The sequence below is a fragment of the Haemorhous mexicanus genome, chromosome 11 (genome assembly GCF_027477595.1).
Source record: "Haemorhous mexicanus isolate bHaeMex1 chromosome 11, bHaeMex1.pri, whole genome shotgun sequence".
Lineage (NCBI taxonomy): Eukaryota > Metazoa > Chordata > Aves > Passeriformes > Fringillidae > Haemorhous > Haemorhous mexicanus.
Genome location: NC_082351.1, coordinates 15,341,166 through 15,359,052, shown reverse-complemented (window position 1 = coordinate 15,359,052; position 17,887 = coordinate 15,341,166). Strand labels below are relative to the sequence as shown.

At 49.9% G+C, this 17,887-nt stretch overlaps 2 protein-coding genes across 2 annotated transcripts; one reads left to right on the top strand and one right to left on the bottom strand.

The window, feature by feature from the left end:
* The first annotated feature begins 123 nt into the window (after positions 1-123).
* Positions 124-17,839, top strand: P4HTM (prolyl 4-hydroxylase, transmembrane). Its single transcript, XM_059856667.1, has 9 exons — positions 124-372; positions 443-524; positions 9,893-10,083; positions 11,119-11,215; positions 13,212-13,374; positions 14,996-15,181; positions 15,579-15,669; positions 16,117-16,240; positions 17,516-17,839. Exons 1-9 carry the CDS (start codon positions 124-126, stop codon positions 17,743-17,745), a joined length of 1,413 nt encoding a protein of 470 aa, XP_059712650.1. The 3' UTR covers positions 17,746-17,839.
* Positions 2,419-7,779, bottom strand: LOC132332395 (secreted frizzled-related protein 5-like). Its single transcript, XM_059856659.1, has 4 exons — positions 7,436-7,779; positions 6,534-6,706; positions 5,514-5,600; positions 2,419-4,363 (listed from the first exon to the last, which is right to left on the bottom strand). The coding sequence occupies exons 1-4, from the start codon at positions 7,759-7,761 to the stop codon at positions 4,029-4,031; spliced, it is 921 nt and encodes a 306-aa protein (XP_059712642.1). The 5' UTR covers positions 7,762-7,779; the 3' UTR covers positions 2,419-4,028.
* Positions 17,840-17,887: the final 48 nt, after the last annotated feature.

Sequence of the window (17,887 nt, the reverse complement as noted above, 5' to 3'; positions counted from 1 at the left end):
GACGCGGGGAGGGGCGGGGGGCTCGCGTCGCTGTCCCCGCCCGCGGCCGCTGTCCCCGCCCCGCGGTGACGCAGCCCCGCCGAGCCGTTGCCGTGGTGACGCGGGGCCGGGCGGGCCGGGGCGATGGCGGCGGCGGAGGCGCGGGCCGAGGGGCCCCCGCTGCCCGGCCCGCCGGGGGGCCGCCCGCGGCCCGTCTGCTCCCGCCCCTACTTCCTCGTCCTCATGGTCTTCGCGCACCTCTACGTCCTCAACGTCCTGGGGCTGCTGCTCTTCGTGCACCTCAGCGCCGGCGAGCCCGGCGGGCCGCCCGCCGCCCCCCCGCCGCCGCCGCCGCCGCCTGCCCGCGCCCTCCCGCGCCTCGAGGGCATCAAGGCAAGGCCGCAACCGGGGGCCGGGGCCGGGGCCGCCGAGCGCTGGGCGCTGACCGCTGCTCTCCCCGCAGGTGGGCCACACGCAGCGAGTGGAGCTGGTGCCAGGCAGGGCCCACGCTGTGCGCACCCTCAGCCTCAAGCCGCTCCTGTTCGGTGAGTACCGGCCCCGCCGGGGCTGCTGCTGCCGGGCCCGGGCACGCCGGTAGCAGGGGGGGTTTCCGCCCTGACGGCGGAGCGGGGGGTGTGCGTGTCTGTCTGACACCCGCCGCTGCCTTACACCCACTCGGGGGAACATGACTCCCCGCGTGTTGGCATCACCTCCCTGTGCTGCTGTTCCTCGGGCTGCGTTAAAAAGAGTGTGGTATCGTTTAAGGTATGTTGATGCAAAATTGGCAGAGGTTATGTGTTCTGGATGGCCCACTTTGAAGAATTTGGAAGATTAACCTTTCCAGGTTTTACAGGTTTCTGTAAAATACTAGGAATAGACAGCAGATTGCTGTCAAGAACCTTGAAGAAGCTGCTCAATACAAGGAAAGGACAAACTTTTGTTAATAAATTATTAAAAAACAATTTAGTATTGATGTTTCAGCACTGAGGAAATGAGTAACAGGAGAATTGATAGATTTAAATTTTTCCACCATTTTGTGTCCTGTTCTAGATTTATCTCTATTTTTGGCTTCTCTGATACACAACCACACAACATCTGCCTTTCAGATATTTTTAAATCTTCTTTACCTTTCTCTGATGCTTTGCTGTCACTGGTCAAGTCTCACTAATTGAACTCTGTGTTCTGGAAAGTTGCCGACAATATGCTATATAATTTGAGGGGTAGGAGTCAATCAAAATTAGGAGTCAATTACAAAATTCCTACTATTACAAGGTCAGAGAAAACCTGTTGTTTCTGAAAAGATCGCATAGAAAATCTTTCAGATGCTTTCTCAGTAATATAAATAGTGGGATTTTTTCTGATTCCAAATAGACCACATACACTGAAAACCTCTCCATGAATTTCTTAGTGGATTTCTGTCTTGACATTCACTAAAGAGACACACCAGCCTGGATCTGATAACCTCACAGCATCACAAAACTGGTGTCATTACCAGAATCACAGTCTGAGGCAATTGCTCTGGTTCTCACTGGGGAAAACTCCCATTTCCTCTTTCCCTGCCTTTCCAGTACGACTGAAGTGAAACAGTTGGTCCTGGCCCCCAAGGAAGGTGCTGAAGATGATAAAAGGCAGATTTGTCCTGGCAGCAGTAATCCTGCAGTTTTTAGCAGAATTCTTGTTCCAGCACCTCCATTGGTTTTGAGGGAAGCTTTGCTCCCTGAGGATGCCATCACAGACAGTGACAGGCATTCACCATTTGAGATGCCATGAGTCTGTTCTCCTTTGTCCTCTGATAAGTAGTCCCTTATTTAGAAACTGCAAGTTGCAAGACAATTCTTATCTCCTGGATGAACCTGCCAGGAGCCAGCTCTGACTTTAAAAGACTTCCAGAGACTTCTCTCTCTATGCAAGCAGTACCAATCTAATTCAACTGGTTTAAAAAAGCTAATTCATTGTATCTCTGTTACTTAAATTAGTGGGAGTGTGTATTTAACTAGGTTGTATTTGGTGAATACAGAAGCCCTTAGCAAAGACCCTTGAGTTTCTGGGGATTTAACACAAAGTGCTGCAGCATACAAGAGCCAGTTTCAGGAAACAGGAAAGTGCCTGATCTGTCATCTTTGCTTTCAGCAGAGCAGGCTGCAGTGGGACCACAGCAGCAGACGCTCATGAATGATTTAATGTGTTCTCTGGGCTTCAGAGCATGGGCTGGGCACCATAGGGGAACGTTAGGTTTGGTTTTTAGTTGTGGGTCACATCTGCATGGAACCCAAACGTATTTTATGGAGCTATGAAAAAAATCCCTGCCCTATTTTTTCCCCCCTCTGGCTAAAAGGCATCATTTCTAAAGCTTGTAAATCAGACCATCTGTGCTGTTTTCAGTTGGGAAACTCTAGTAATCAAATAACCCTACTAATGGAAAACAAATCAGACAAAGCATTTTCAACCTTCAGAGCTTTTATGTGTTTTGTTTTCCAAACGCAGTCTGTTCAGAAGATACTGCCATTGCAGGGACCACCTGACAGTACATTCAGTGGATTGAGCAGCAATTTCTAAGACAAGACAGTGGAGAGGAATAAAAATAGGAAATTTGGTTGTGTTTTTCTTCTGAACCTCGGGGAAGAGAAGTAAGCACTGCACAAATGTCAGGGCGCAGCTGAATTGCGGTGTGTGTCTGAGGAGCCCGCAGCGTGGGTTGCTGGTGTGCCCTGTGAACACGGGGAGGCAGTGTGTCCCCAGCAGACCGATGTGTCCCCAGCAGACCGAATTGTCCCCAGCAAACCGGTGTGTCTCCAGCAGACCGTCTGTCTCTGCACGGCCAGTGCTGCAGGTGTCACCAGCAAGGCAGAAAGCATTCCTCCCAAAGGCTGGTTTTTCCACTTGTTTTGGTTTTTTATTTCAGCCACAGGTTTCAACCAATATAGAAAACTTTCCACGGACAGTGCTTTGTTAGGCAGTAGAAATCCCACTTGTTTCCTCATTTGGGGATTTGCTGTTTTCTGCTCTGTGGTCTGGAGCACAGTGTGTGCCCCTGCAGGGAGTGACAGTCCTGCTTGAGTGAGATAGTGAGCTGCAGAGAGACTGAGTTTTCCCATATTATTTTTCCCATATTTTCTATCTTCCTTATGTACAGGTGGAAGGCCAGGCAGCTGTGAAAGGTTTCTCCCCTGCTCCCAAATCAAAACTGCAATATCCTACTGTGCTTGGGCTGGAAATCACTTCCCAGTCGCAAGCAAAGCTGCTGTTCACACCAAAGCAGAGCTTTGAACAGCTGATGTCTCTCTCATGCTCTGCTTTTCTCAAGGTTCTTGTGATATCCCCAGTTACCAGAATCTTCTGATCCACACTGAATTTCTGATGTTGAAAAACAGTTTTTTCCCTGTTATGTAGAAACCCTCAGCTATCTGCTCTGTGCCTTTGCTACTTGAGAATGGCCGTTTCCTTTTGCATGTGCGGATGCTCATCAACTCTCTGTGCAGGAAGCTGAAGGGACAGCCTGACTCAAGAGCAGAGTTCAGCATGCAGTTTTTAAGGGGCTAGGCATAGCCAGGGTGGGTTTCTCTCCCCGTTAATTTACTCTGACTGTTCAAGAGTAAAGTATTTGCTCCATTACATAAAAAGTATCACTTCACAGTCAGGGAGACTTTCATGTAATCTCTGGAATAAAGTAAGCAGCCACTTGGGCAACATCGATGTCTCAGGGTCAAATAATGAATCTGAAATACCAGCTCTGATAATAAGAACTAGAAGGAACTGTAATTAAAGTTTTCTTCTAGTTTGTCCTCACCTGTATAGTTTTGTTGTGATGTTGGATCCTATGCAAAGTTGAACATAGCACGTCCTGGATCTACAGAGCATTGTGAGAGGAACATGTTAAACCTGCATCCTTAAGCTCTGTCTTGGGATCTGTAGTGAAGCCCTATCTGCACTATGACTGCTTCAAATCACTAGAAATATCACTGTACATCTCCAAAACACCACCAGCCAGGGAAAGGAGTTTTCTAGCCATAGGGAAGGGAGCAGTTTCTTATTGCTGGAGGTGAGATTTTTCAGACCTTCCATCCCGCCTGTTCGGGGCAGCGGTGATGCTTCCACCTCCTCACTGCCTGGTGCAGGTTCCTGTTCCTCTTCTGCCATGCATAGGCCTTGTTCACCACCACTTTGTCACTCTGCACTTCACCACTGACAACGAAGACCCCTGCCTGAGTGCCTCGCATGATGTTGTGGGCACAGGTGGCATCTATGTCCAGCCACTGCTGGAGCCTGGCAGGGATTTCAGTTCTGAGCAGTGGGCCGTGCTTCAGCACCTCCACTTTGGAGGGGTCCAGGTCGAAGTCCGAGATGGTGGTGGTGGTGTTCCTCCTCAGGATTCGGATTTTCACTGCTGCAGGGGTTGGAAAAAGAGCTGTGAGTTCTGTTTACTCTTCATAGTTCTCTCCTACTTCAAGACATAGAGCCAGCCCAAGGTTTCTCTTCTGTCTCTGTAATGTGGGGAAGTATCTGTCCTAGCTTTTTTGAACTTGTAAAAGTTCTCATTTGAGGTTAGTCTCCAAGTACTGAACACTGTTCTAAGAGTCACAGAATTATTTAGGTTGGAAAGTACCTCAAAGATCAAGTTCAACCACTGACCCAGCCCAGTTCACCACTAAACCATGTCCTCAAGTGCCACAACCACAGGTCTTTCAAATACCTTCAGGGGTGGTGACTCAAGCCCTTCCCTAGGCAGCCTGTTCCAGTGCTTGATAATTCTTTTGGTGAAGAAATTTTTCCTATTACCCAATCTGAACCTATCCATTGCAACTTGAAGCCATTTCCTCTTGTTCTGGTTATGTTGGAGAAAAGGCCTCCTTCTCCTTCTCAATCAATTTCCCTTCTAAGAGTGACAAAGATACATCAGTACCACTGCAGAAACCCTGGAGGAATCATGGGCACAAGCAAGCAGATGCATCAAAGTCCTGGTCTTGTGCAAATTACTTGACTTTTCTCTGAGCAGGGATTTCAGGAAGTGACATGACTGACAGCTGCTCAGGATTTGTAAACTTTTTTATTGAAAAATATCTTTATTTTTCTCTATGTGTGCCTGAATTCAGGACAGTATCTTGAAAACTTCCTGCTGTCTGATTGAGCAGCACCAGTGCTGCTGCTTGCTTGGGCTAGGAGAGGGAGAGTCACAATACTAGAACAACACTATTAAAGTTTGAAATAGCTGGCGTGGAATTTGCTAAAGATTCTTATAAGCATTGATTGAAATGTTTGTCTGCAAGGGAAAACCAGAGTACTGCTTGTTTTTAGCACTCACAGACCAAAACCAAACCAGACCCCACAGAAATAAATCAGGTCCTCACTTCCAGTGCTGCCAGGAGCTGGGTCCTCCTGCTACCTAAGTAAGGTGGAAACTGAAAATCCCTGGAATCTGCTGTAAAAGTTGCAGTTTCTGCAAGTCAGTATGTTATGGCAAGGCTATTTTCTGCCCATGGCACTGCTTGGCTGCTGGAGGGAATGGTGGCAGTTGAGAGGAGCGGGAGTATACTCACCAAAATCATTTGCACAGAAGCTTTCCAGGATCTCCTTGGCAGTGCTGGCCTCCTCAAGCTCACAGTCCTTGCAGCTGGCTCGGGGCACTGCTGCAACAGAAGTGAGGTTAAAACACCCTTGTCAAGCTTCACTGGAAAAGGCACAATGAAATTTTGAGATCTGCAGTGGTGGCTTGCTGTTTCTTAGTGATGCTTCTTCCTGAGCTACCCAGGCCCTGCAGAGGTACCTCAGACAGGCAAGGTGGGAAATGTTAGACTCTCCTTCCTGTGAAGGCAGACACTGCTTGTCAGTGCTTTGTTCAGGCTTGTGTGTGTTGCTGCATGTTAAAACAGCAGTGAAAATGCTTAATGAAGATCTCCTAATTTGGATGAAACAGCAAAACCAGTGGTATGGCCAGACTCCATCCAGTGATGCTGAAATGATGTTGAAATCTCTGTTCTCCCCTTAACTGCTCTTGAATCTCCCCCAGTGTTCATCAAGATCTGGGTGTTAATTGAGTCCTTCAGACAGACTTTTTTCCAGTGTAACTCATGTCTGCAGAGGCTCATGTCCCTTCATGAGGTTTCTAATGTTTAGAGAGAAGGCTTGCAAAACATTTCTTTTTGCGTGTTTTTAAGCTCCAGTCACAGTTGAAAGATCTGGGCTGCAGCTCCATAGCTGCACTGGAAGCACATCTCACTGCTGGGAGTCTGCACTCCATGAGCTCTCCCACTGTGCCTGGGCTGGAGGCTTTGCAGCCTTTCCTCCCCCCTGCCCCAAACCCTGCAGGGTCTGATGGCACCCAGGGAGCTAATGAATACAGCAGAGAGAGGAACAAGCCACAACCAATGTTATGCTAATTTTCTATTCACGGTTCCCAGAGAGAACAAAACTAGAATTTGTATTTTTTTTAAATACAGCTTAAAACCAGAAATATGCAGAATAGAAACAAATATGCAGAATAGAAACAAGTCATAGGATCATCCTTTTGAGCTTTCAGTGTTATATATGGGAAAATACGTTAAGAAAAAACCTCTTACCTCTTCTGCTTGAGGAATTTTCATCCATGGAGACTGCTGCAATGCACAGCTCATGATCTGCAGGGAACTTGTTGCAGTTGAGGATTTCTGGCCAGGGGTAGCCATAACAAGCCATGACGGGCGCACAGCTTCTCTTGACGGCTTCGCAGAGGCTGCGGCAGGGGTAGATGAGCCTGGGGAGGGGATGGGGATTCAGCGTCTCCGTGTGCCTGCCCGAAGGCTGAGGGTCGAGCCCTAACACCACTGCTGCTGCACAGGGCTGTGTTGAAGGGTTAGCAGGCAGTTTAGGGATCTTGAACCCTTTTTTTTTTTTGAACATTCGTGTCCAGGAAGCAAGCAAGGAATTTTTGAGGACAGGAGGAATTAGGCAAGCTGCCAGAAGCCCTTCGCCTTAGGGATCTTCTCTAGTTGTGCAAACACTGCTACCTTTACAGGTGCCTGATTACACACCAAATTTCCTTAGCTGCTCTGTACTTTAAGAACTGTACCTCAAAACTGGGGGTTTCTTTCTACTGCTGGAACTGTTGGGAAACTGAGGAGCCATATGGTCAGGGCAGGGGCTGGGGTGAGGGGCTGCACAGGAGGTGGGAGGTGAAGCTGGTGTGTGCCAGCAGCTACTGCAGTGTATGAGAGGCTGGCCAGGGCATGTGGCAGCAGTGCCTGGGGTGTGAGCAGAAGAACCCCAACATATTTCTGCTCCTGTGATGTGAAATGCTCATGTTTTGCTTTCAGAGGGATGTTCCCTGCTGAGTAATCCAATTGTCCCTTGCCGAGAGCAGCAGCACTGCTTGTTGGGGACTGAGCGGATCACATCGAATGCATTTTCTCTCGGGAGGCACACGGAGTCATGCTCCTGCAGGGAGTGAACTGTTACACTGAAATAACTCATAAAAGCATCTTACCTGTCCAAACAGATCGGTGCAAAGAGGGAGCAGAGGAAAATCCTAGCGTCTGGGTGGCACTCCCTGGCTAGCAAGGGCAGCCAGCTGGAAGACTGCTGGATGACTTCTGTCATGGTCTCATGCTCCAGCAGGTTGGGAATCCTCATGTCGGAGTAGCCGATGTCGTAGCATAAGGCCATGCGCTGTGGGATGGGCATGCAGCTGGAGGATCTCCTCAGGTAGCTCGCCCAGGCGCCTGGAGAGCCCCAGAGCAGCAGGCGGGCCAGGAGACCCAGTAGCCATGGGCCACCCAACCTCCAGGGGTGCCTGCAAAGGGACCTGACCATGCTTGGAGCAAGTGAACGAAGAGCACACCCTGGACTGAGCTGCTCCGGACTGTGGAATGCCTTTTATAGCCTACGAGCCACCTCTTTGTCAATCCATCCTCATTAAGTGCGGCCCTTTCAGAGCCCTCATGGGGAAGACAATGCTCCAATTTTCATTTGCCAGAGGCCCCGATTGTTTGTATTTTAGCAGGGGTTTGGCTTAGATCAGCAGGTGTGGAAATGAGGGCAGTTGGGGAGGGGTGAATGACTTGGCCCATGTGTCTTGGGGCTCTTTCAGCCAAGATTGAATCTCTGTTTGACACCAGTGCTCCAACCCATCCCCTTTCTCTTGCTCCAGGATTAGTCATTATTTCATAAACCGTAATGCTTTCCTCTCTTTTGTTTTTTGTAAAAGCAATCAAGTGTTGCTTAAAGTCAATTAGGAGGCATTTGTTTAGCTGGATCTATTGTTGAGCAGGCAGAGAGATAGGATGGTCTCACAGCCACAAGTTAACTGTTCGGGAGAGCTGGGGGCAGAGAGGAACTAATTTGCAGCTGTGGAGCCAAGTTGTTTGCAGACAGGATTGGCAGCACTCAGCTGGAAGCCCCCTCACCTTGCAACCTGCATGACCACACACTTTCCAGTTAACAGAATTCCTACTTCATTCTGAAATCCCCTTACTGCCACTGAAGAATGGAATTGTCCTTCCTCCAGCATGTAATTAAGGTTCCATAACCCATCATTATTGTAGCCCAGTTTGGGGAACTGGAAATACTGGGGGTGTTGGTTGCCAGTGCACATGGTTCATTTGGACCTGGTGCTGGGCCATGAGGTTCAAACTGGTCAGTAGAAGCTCCAGCTCTGAAGCATCCTCTGGCACAAGGACCCTGTGCTGCCTGTGGCAGAAATTGTTTCATTGGAGTGTGTTATGGATACAGCTGGCTGCATTGTGTTCCTGGGGCTTCCCAGGAACAGCTCATTTTCTACAGGGCTGGTTCTGGTCTGTGCTTAGCAGGAAGCCAACTGCTTATTGACAGCTTGAGCCGATAGGGTTGATTTCAGGTCATGAAAGTAATTAATTTTTCCCTCCATTTGAGGATTGCTGATGTAGTTGATCTGTAACATGTCCTTGGCACATACCTGCAGGAGCTCTAGGGAGCTGCAATTTGGAGAGCAGGACCTTGGGTCTAGGAGCACTTAACCTGTCCTGTGTTGGTGGTTTTCCTTTCCCTTTTCAAAAGTCTCAGCAGCTGGTAGCAAGGTCACCATAGCTATGACAGACACCAGCCAGGAGGATCCTCTGAACCTCCTGGGCCACAGTGCAACTGTGCTCTGGAATGGGACCTTGCAAATGCTGTCCAAGTGCATGCTCAGTGTGCCATGCAGCTAGAAGTCTCAGCCTCATGGTCATCCAGGGATTTCTCTGCACTTTAATTCCCTTGGGATTGTGGAATTGCCTGATTGCTGCTGGGTTTGTGCTGCAAAGGAGAGCTGGAGATACCTGGGTATGGAGCCTGGCATCATCTACGTCCAGTATTTTCCTCTTTAATATTGCATTTGAAGACCATTTTTAGTGAGAGAATCAAGAGAATGAGTGGGAGTAAGTTAGAATTTCTCCCATTTCTGTTTGAGTTTCATAATAGAGCACTGTGCCATGCTCCCCTGAAAGGGATTTGGTTTTGTGCAAAGTGCCATCCTCTCCACATGAGAGCAAGGAAGTCTGAAGCCCTGGCCATCACCACTGCTCACTGTAATGATTTTTGGCCTCCCTTCCGGTAAAGCAGCATTTCCCAGACTGTGATCCACATGGCACCTTTGAAATGGTAATATGCAGTGATATGCACGTGTTTGTTCACTCCTTTGTCCATTGTGGTATCTGTGAGAGAGTTTAAGGGCTTGACCCCGGGATCCAAACATTTAGGAACTGCTGCTATAAAAATACCTGCCTCCAGCAGCTCAGGTGTGTGGTGTATGCTCTTTGAGAGCCCTTCTGGTAGAAGGGTGGATGTTTTTGAAATTCCCAAACTTAGTTTCTAAATTTTCCCCCTACCTATTTTGTTTTTTTTTTTTTCCCTGAGACTCCTGCTACCAGCATGGGATCCATCTGTAACTGTTTCTCAGTCTCTGTTCCTGCTCACACTTTTGCTGCAGAAATCCCTGACTTCCTGACAGAGGAGGAGTGCAAGCTCATTGTCCATCTGGCAAAGTTAAAGGGACTACAGAAGAGCCAGATCCTACCAACAGAGGACTATGAGGAAGCCATGGAAATGATCGAAATCAGCCAGATGGACATTTTCAATCTGCTGGATCACAATCAGGATGGGCAGCTGCAGCTCAAAGAGGTAGTGTGGGACAGACTGAGGAAGGTGTGCTGGAGACCCTCTGGCACATCCCCTCATCAGATGCCTTCTTGGTTACTTATGTGCTTGGGTGGGCCAGAGCCCAGGGTATACCAATCACAATTTGCTTAATTTTATGCCTCAGAATTTGTGCTGGCCTTCAGAATGGAAGTTTCTGGGCAATGTGCAGCAGCTGTCATGCTATTGGGAGGCAGCAACAGTCCTTGGCAGGACATGTGTGTTTTGAATATGCTGGATAAAATGTTCCTATGCTGTGGGTTGTTGCCTCTTGCTGTGTGTCCTGGGAAGTGAGTTTGTCACGTAACCCCTTGCTTTGTGCAGCTTGTGGGGAACTTACTGTGTGAATTCACAAGCCCCAGCAAAGCCACCCCTATTGATGAGCTGAGGGGAATAATAAGCCTCTTGTCTACAGCTCTTCAGCACCCTTGCCTTGTATGGCAGGCTTTATCAGGGCAGGTACTGACAGTTCAAGCATGTCCCTCCTCAGGCTCCCATTCCAGGTGAAGCTGGGAGTCTGAACCATCCTGTGTACCATGAGTGCTGTGGAGTGTGGGGAGCTGTGCCAGTGACAGCCCAGGGCAAAGCTCATTTCTCTGAAGGTCAGAGCCTGCTGAGAGCTGTTCAGGCTTCTGCATCTCTCTGTACATGTTGGAGGGAAGAATTTTGTTCCAAGCCCTTAGCTTGGACAAGTAAAAGCATTCACTCATCAATATCAATATTATCATCTATAGCTTTACTTTCCCTTCAAGAGAAAGCTGTGCTCTCTCCACCGCTGGTTAACCAAGTCCCAGCAGTCATTTGCCATGACCTAAACTGGAAATAACAGCACTCATCAGCAACACTCTGTGTGTGGCTGCCAGATGATTCTCACTACAATCGTCTTTCTGCAGAAATGTGCTGATGCCTGTCTGGCTGATGTGCTGTGGAGGAGATCCCACCAGCCTCATGAAGGGAATCTGTAGGGTCTCAGGAGTTCAAGAAACCAGTGCTTATTTTTGATCCATTTATGAATTTCAGGTGCTGACCCATACGCGACTTGGAAATGGCAGGTGGATGACCCCTGAGAACATCCGGGAGATGTACACAGCAGTCAAAGCTGATCCTGATGGAAATGGTAAGAGTAGCTCCATGGGAATCCCTTCACCCTCAGCACCTTGGACACCTTGCACAGCCATATGGGGGAGAGCAAGAGCTGTGTCCCTGCTCAGGCCTTTTTTCCTAACTGAATTCTTTGAAAGGAAGTAGCACTGCCCCAGACACCTTCTCAGGGAAGTACATGCAGGGTAACACTCTTTCTGCAGCACTCCTGCATCACCACTCTAGTGGCTAACTTGTCCCACTGCCTGGGCTTGGATCTTGCTGGAGCAGGACTAGACCATAACTCTGCACTCCCTTTCCCCTGTCAGATCTGCCTTGGTTAATGCCCTGCTGTAACAGGATCTTAGGATCTTCTGACTACAGAGCTCTTGTTACCTGGGATGGAGGTGTTCAGACACACATTGCATGTCCCCCCGTTTTCAGGGAGACTTTTGCAGCAGGCCAAGAGGCCCGTGTCACTATGAGGGGAGAGTGGAATAAGTGGAGGTGGGGGTGATCTTGTCTGTCAGCCTTTGGTGCTGACGCCCCTCTCTGCCGCTGCAACCCCTCTGTATTCCATGAGGCCACTTCTGCCCTTCCTGCCCCCGGTCTCCCCAGGGCTCCTGCTGGTCCGGACATACACTCTAACCTCTGCTGCTCTAATTAGAGTGACCTCAATTAAGCAACACTCCCATTTCCTAATCAAATTAAGTGAATGCACAGTCTCTTCCAGTGACCTGGCAGTGAGAGCTGCCCAGGAGGAGCTGCTTTGGAGTTGAAGCAGTAGCAGTGCGAAAGCATAAATATCCGGAGGGCACCCTGTGCAACTCTCCTCCAGGCTGGTGGCATTCTTGGCAGGGGTATAAATGAGTCCTCAGTGGCTTTTCCACCATTCTGGACATTAACAAATGAAAGGTCCTGTTAAAGGGCTATTGGCAGGACCTTGCTTCCAGAGTGCTGCTTCCCTCTGTTGTTAGATTGGTACATGACACTGAGAGACCAGGTCACAACCTGGATGTGGCACTGCATCATCAAAGACTGTGGGGAGTAAGGGGAAGTGCGGACAGAGAGACACTAGGAATAATAACTGTGGATCATTTGGTCATGACCTGAGGATGTGGCACCTGAGGAACTGTCCCTGGCTGACCCTTGTGGCTGGTCCTTCCTCCTGCCAGGGTGTGCTCATGTCCAGGGAGCAGAGCTGACACCCAGCAGCACTGGGTTTGCTGTCTGAGTGAACTCCTCTCCCAGCCTATGGTGTGTGCAGGGCAGCCCAGGGCAGTGCACTGCGTCCTGCTATCAGGGACCTGTGCAAGGCTTCCCTTCTCCAGAAGGAGGAAACAACAAATGTGAGGATTTTCCTGAAGCTGACAAAGGCAAGAGTCCACCTCTTGCTGATTCCAGTTGAGTGCAAACAAGAAATACCTGTTTTAGGAGAAACTGCTTTATACCTCTTGTTTTTCTGTTATTTCTCTTTACGCAAGACCATACTGTCATGCATTCCTCATTTATGTTTTGCAGTTACACAAATGCAGGAGAATGTTCTGCTTGTTTTGGGTTTGGCCTTTTCTTAATTACCCTGCAAGGTCATATAGAAAATGTGGTCTGAGGTCCCACTCTGTCCTTAAACAAGTTGATTTAAATATCTAAATCATAAGCCTCAAGATGTTGGGTGGCACAGACTTTCTTGTGCATATCAGAACTGTATTGTCTGTTTCTCTCTTTTGATATTTTGATTTGTGGGTTTCAGGAGCTTTTTAAAGTTTAAAATGGTGTTTTGCCTGTCCCAGTTCTGACCCTGCACAATTCACTTTGGCAGATTGCTCTGTGTCCTCTGCTGCAGGCGAGAGCATTGCTGGAGCCCATGATCATGGGCAGAAGGGGTGCAGTCTGTGCTGCACACACTGGACCCCGACTGGGGTCTGTGTGAGGAAGGCAGTTTCTGCCGTGCCCTCAGCTGGTGTTTCTCCGAGTACAGGATGCAAGAACTGTTACCTCCACAAGAGTCAGTGGCTTTTCCTGTGTTCCCATAGGTGTGCTAAGTTTGGAGGAGTTCAAGCAGTTGAATATCCGTGATTTCCACAAGTACATGGGAAGCCAGAAAGTGAAGATGAGTGACTTGGTGCGCAACAGCCAGCACACCTGGCTGTACCAGGGCGAGGGGGCACACCAGGTCATGAGAGCCATTCGGCAAAGGTAAGGGCCAGGGAGCTGAGGGGAGGTTGAGTTTGGGTAGGCACAAGCATCACCTATGTGCTGGGAGAGGCAGTGGCAGACTTGCTAATATTCACACTTCCTAATTGTGTGGAAAGTCCTTGGAGTATAAAGAGCAATGAACACAGACACAAAATGGAGAGAGGAGGTTTTCATTAGAAGAAGAATTTGCATTGTCCTGTGGAAAGGGAAAAAGAAAAAATAGAGCCTTTCAGCATCTCCATTCACTTTTGGAACAGCCCTATAAAACCAGGAAGATTTGGCAGTATATGAAATCATTCATTCTAATTAGTAACTGAGCTTACTGGGAGAAACTGCCCGTTTCCAATGCTGTCTGGGTGCCAGCAGTTACTGTCATTTGCTTTAGTTACTCATGCATTTCACTGAAATCTGTCAGCTCTGTTCAGAGCTGACTTTTTAAAAAGCACGACTTCACCTTAAATTATTCAAGTTAGTTTAATCCTCCAAGCACACATATTGTAGGGCAGCTCATGGCAGATGGGAGAACTTCTTACCTTTCCCTTCATCTCAGATTTGGTACTGGGAAGAGCTGAAGCCCAGCACGAAGGCCAAATCATGTAGTTGTAGTGAGTTTCAGATAACTGGCTGGAGACTTGCATGTTCTTGTGGTGCTGGTCCTCACCCAGAACGTGGGTGGGTAAAATCTGTCCTGAGGCCTGAAAAACAGCTGTTGGCCCCTCCTTTTCTTCAGTGCATTCAGTGGGAAAATGGGGTCACATATTGCCTTGATTAGAGCAGACTGTGGCTGTCACCTTCTCTGTGCCAGCTAGTCAGCACACACAGGCATCGGCATTCCTCTTGCACGCTCTGCAGTTGGCCACTGTCAGGAGGATGTGAAGACACAGCACTGAAGGAGGCTGTTAGTCCTCCCTGGGACCAGGCAGCGCCTGCAGGGGCTTTGCCATCCTGCCTGGGTGCCACACTGTCCTTGCACCTGCCCCAAGGGCTTCACCAGTCCGGATTCTCAGAGCTCTGAGTGTTCTTTGGCAGGTCTCAAGACGTACCTGCTTGCCTTGGGGATGATCTCAGATGTAGCAGTGGAAAAATCCCAGAGCAGGAGGGCTCCGGTCTCCTTGATCACTTCCAGTGCCCCTCTGCCCTGGGGGAGGCTGCTGAAAAGGCAACAGGGAAAGGTGAGTTAGGTGACAAGACTGTTCCTAGAGCTAGTCTCTCGTTCACTCTCAGCAGGGGTCCTGTGCTTTGCTAACTGTCCCTGAGGTCTGTAGGTGGTGTGCAGGAGTCCAGAGAAGTGATGAGATGGCACATGAAGGCTCCAGGGACATGCACAGAAGGGATCTTGCTGAGCAAGCAAAGTCTTCCTGAGAGCAGTCCTGCTAGAGATGCTGCCTTCAGTTTTGTTTTGATTTTTTATTAACCTTGATGAGGGTTTTCTGAGCCGATGCTGATGGTCCAACAGATGAGTAAGGAGCTGGTTGTCTCTTGGCATGCTCGCTGCAGCCCATCTGTCTCTCCGGTCTTTTGGGGAAGGGGGTTCTCTTTCTCTGGGTTTATTCACTGCTTGGGAGTAGTGGCTGACGAGGGTGAGGGTGGCTTTGCACTCACCAGCTCTGCTCTTCTCCAGGGTAATGCGCCTCACTCGCTTGCCCCCCGAGATCGTGGAGCACAGCGAGCCCCTGCAGGTTGTGCGGTACGACCAAGGAGGGCACTACCACGCCCACATGGACAGCGGCCCTGTGTTCCCTGAGACTGCCTGCAGCCACACCAAGCTTGTTGCCAATGAAAGCGCTCCCTTTGAGACCTCCTGCCGGTAAGCTCGGCCCTGAGCACATTAGACAAGGGGTGTGAAGAGCCATTTCACCTCACCTCATCTTTCCTGGGACTCAGTGGTCGGGCTGTGGGCTCAGGACATCACAGGCATGAAGGGGTTTTAAAGGGGAGGTGGGCAAATCCCACCTGGGTCCACGCAAGGAAGGTGGAGTGGGTGGGCCTGCCCCAGCAGAGCCTGCAAGCACACTTATTACTCTGGGTAGGGGTTTTTTTTGTTGTCCTTGTGTTACTCTTGGAGAAAAGCTGATGGTGTAAATCATGTGCAGTGTGATGTCTTGGAGGAGCCACTGTATTTATGGTGGAGCAGCTTGGCATGGGGAGCCCCTGTGCATCTCCTCCTGCTCCAGGTGTGTCTCCTGACAGTCTCTGTCTTGCAGGTATGTGACGGTGCTGTTCTACCTGAACAATGTGACAGGGGGAGGTGAAACAGTTTTTCCTATTGCTGATAACAGGACGTACGAAGAGATGGTAAATGAACCTCACCTATGTGTTACCCCTGGGGTTTCTGAGTCCCTTTTGGAAGGTCTTTATTCATTGTGGCTGCAGAAGGGGTCTGGTGTGTTAGGTTGGTTTGCATTAGCATTTGCAGCTAGAGCACTAGGGAGACCATGCTCCACTTACAGTCTTTTTCCTCTGAGGACAGGGGAGGAGGCACAGAGCTTTGACAGCTCAGCTCTCCCTGCTCAGAGTTGTGAGGTGTCAGGCAAAGTGTTAAGAAATGGCAGCTACTCAGAAACAGGTTATGAACCTCCTGGGGCCTGAAACTGGCTGCTCCAGGTGGGTTATGAAAGCTCCTGCATCAACCTTAAGCCATCCTGTGGAACACTCAGGCAAGGGTGAGGGGTAGGGGCAACCCAGTGCTTGTGCCTTGTTGCAGCTCTTGTTTGTGACATCTTCCCTATGGTTTCTGTCCAGTCTTTGATCCAGAACGACATCGACCTGCGAGATACTCGGAAAAATTGTGACAAGGGCAATTTGCGAGTGAAACCTCAGCAAGGCACTGCTGTCTTCTGGTACAACTACCTGTCAGATGGAGAAGGTACAGGCTCACTTCAAAACTGGGCTCTTGGGAGGGGTGGGACTGCAGAAGTTGATGGCCATCATCTCATTGCTGCAGCTGGGAGCTCAAAGAACAGCCAAAAAAAGGGTGGTAGCTGCCTGCTAGTGGGAACTGTAGAGTCTTTTTGTCAACAGCTGAGTAGGAGCTTCCTGACTCTGAAAGGCCTTTGTTTACAGGCAGTAGGTCAGTGGCTCCTGATGTCTTTGGGCAACAGGACTAGCTAGCAAACAAAGACCTTGGCTGCACTCGCCATCACCAGCTGCCTTCCATCCCACTGTGCAAGCTGAAACTCCTGCTGGAACTTGGTCTACAATTCAAAATCTGTCACTGATGTGGTGTTGCCCAAAGGGGTGGGGAGGGGAGGTAGACAAAGGCACAACCATCAGCTCTGCAGCATGAGGACACATGGGCCACCCCATGCCACGCTTGGGGCCAATGCCTGCTTTGTAGCTCAGCCACAGCCCCATGATGTGTCCTTGGGGCTGTTTTTGTCATGAAGCACAGTGCGGTTTTCCCTGGCAGGCTGGGAATGAACATGAATCTTTAAGGCTGCTAGTGAGTATGGCTCCAGAGGCTTTCCATGTCAGATTTTGAGCTTTGGTTGGAGGAAGGAGTGTAGCGTCCCAGGTCCCCTGAGAGCAGCCCATGTTTCCATCTCTAGAAAATCCACAGAGGAGGTCACAAGACCAGTGTTTGGGCTGTTGGGTGACAATAGCAAGAACTGTCGCTCTCCTATTAGAAGAGCCCTGTTGTGTTTTTATGAGCAATTTGTTCCTAAATGGAAAGTGGCTGCTGATGCAAGTCTGCCGCAGAAAAACGACAGGATTGTTGTAAACAGATCGTTTAGAACTGCTGAAATGCAGTTTCTAAAACAGCTGCAAGCCTCTAGCTTCCTCAGGCCTTCTAGTGGCAGTACCTGTCTCTTCTATGCCAGCCTTCCTTTTTCCAGGAGAGCTGAGAAAAACAGGCTTCGATCTGGATTGTGAGAGCCACTTGTGCTGAGTGGCGAGATGGGGGCAGTGGGCATTTTGCACTCAGGGAGCCTGCCCTGATGAAGTGCTTGTAGGTGCTTGGGTGAGATGGCACTAAGATGAAGGGTGCAAAAGTAACTGCTGGAAGATGTATCTGAGCTCAAATCCAAGCAGGTACTGCAGGCAGGAGAGATGGAATTGGTGCTTGCTGCCGTGTGTTCCTGTGTGGTCCCAGCTGTGCCTGCCCTCCTATGTGACCATCTAACTGGGCTCTGCTCCGCAGGCTGGGTGGGGGAGCTGGACGACTTCGCTCTGCACGGGGGCTGCCTGGTCACCCAAGGCACCAAGTGGATCGCCAACAACTGGATCAACGTGGACCCCAACCGCCGGCGGCAGCAGCAGTTCCAGCAGGAGATGGAGCGCTTTGCGGGGTCTGAGGCGGGGGCCGGGGCCGGAGCCCCGGGCGAGTGGACAGTGGACAAGGCCTACAGCGGGGTGCACCTGGAGCTGTAGTGCCGGGAGCGCTGCTCCGCGCACGCGACCTTTTCCCGCGCAGGGCGGGGGGGATGCGGCCGCGTCGCGCGCCAATAAAGCGTGGAGACACGGGCGTCGCCTCCGCGTGCTCGGGGCGGGGCGGCGGTACCGGCCAATGGGC

What these genes read in the sequence shown, in the direction of transcription:
- P4HTM (XM_059856667.1), top strand. Translation starts at nt 124, where the DNA reads ATGGCGGCGGCGGAGGCGCGGGCCGAGGGGCCCCCGCTGCCCGGCCCG. An exon ending in CCTCAAGCCGCTCCTGTTCG is followed by an intron (nt 525 to 9,892) that starts GTGAGTACCGGC and finishes CTTTTGCTGCAG; the next exon opens with AAATCCCTGACTTCCTGACA. An exon ending in ACAGGACGTACGAAGAGATG is followed by an intron (nt 15,670 to 16,116) that starts GTAAATGAACCT and finishes GTTTCTGTCCAG; the next exon opens with TCTTTGATCCAGAACGACAT.
- LOC132332395 (XM_059856659.1), bottom strand. Translation starts at nt 7,761, where the DNA reads ATGGTCAGGTCCCTTTGCAGGCACCCCTGGAGGTTGGGTGGCCCATGG. An exon ending in AAATTCCTCAAGCAGAAGAG is followed by an intron (nt 5,601 to 6,533) that starts GTAAGAGGTTTT and finishes CTGTTGCAGCAG; the next exon opens with TGCCCCGAGCCAGCTGCAAG. An exon ending in CTTCTGTGCAAATGATTTTG is followed by an intron (nt 4,364 to 5,513) that starts GTGAGTATACTC and finishes CAACCCCTGCAG; the next exon opens with CAGTGAAAATCCGAATCCTG.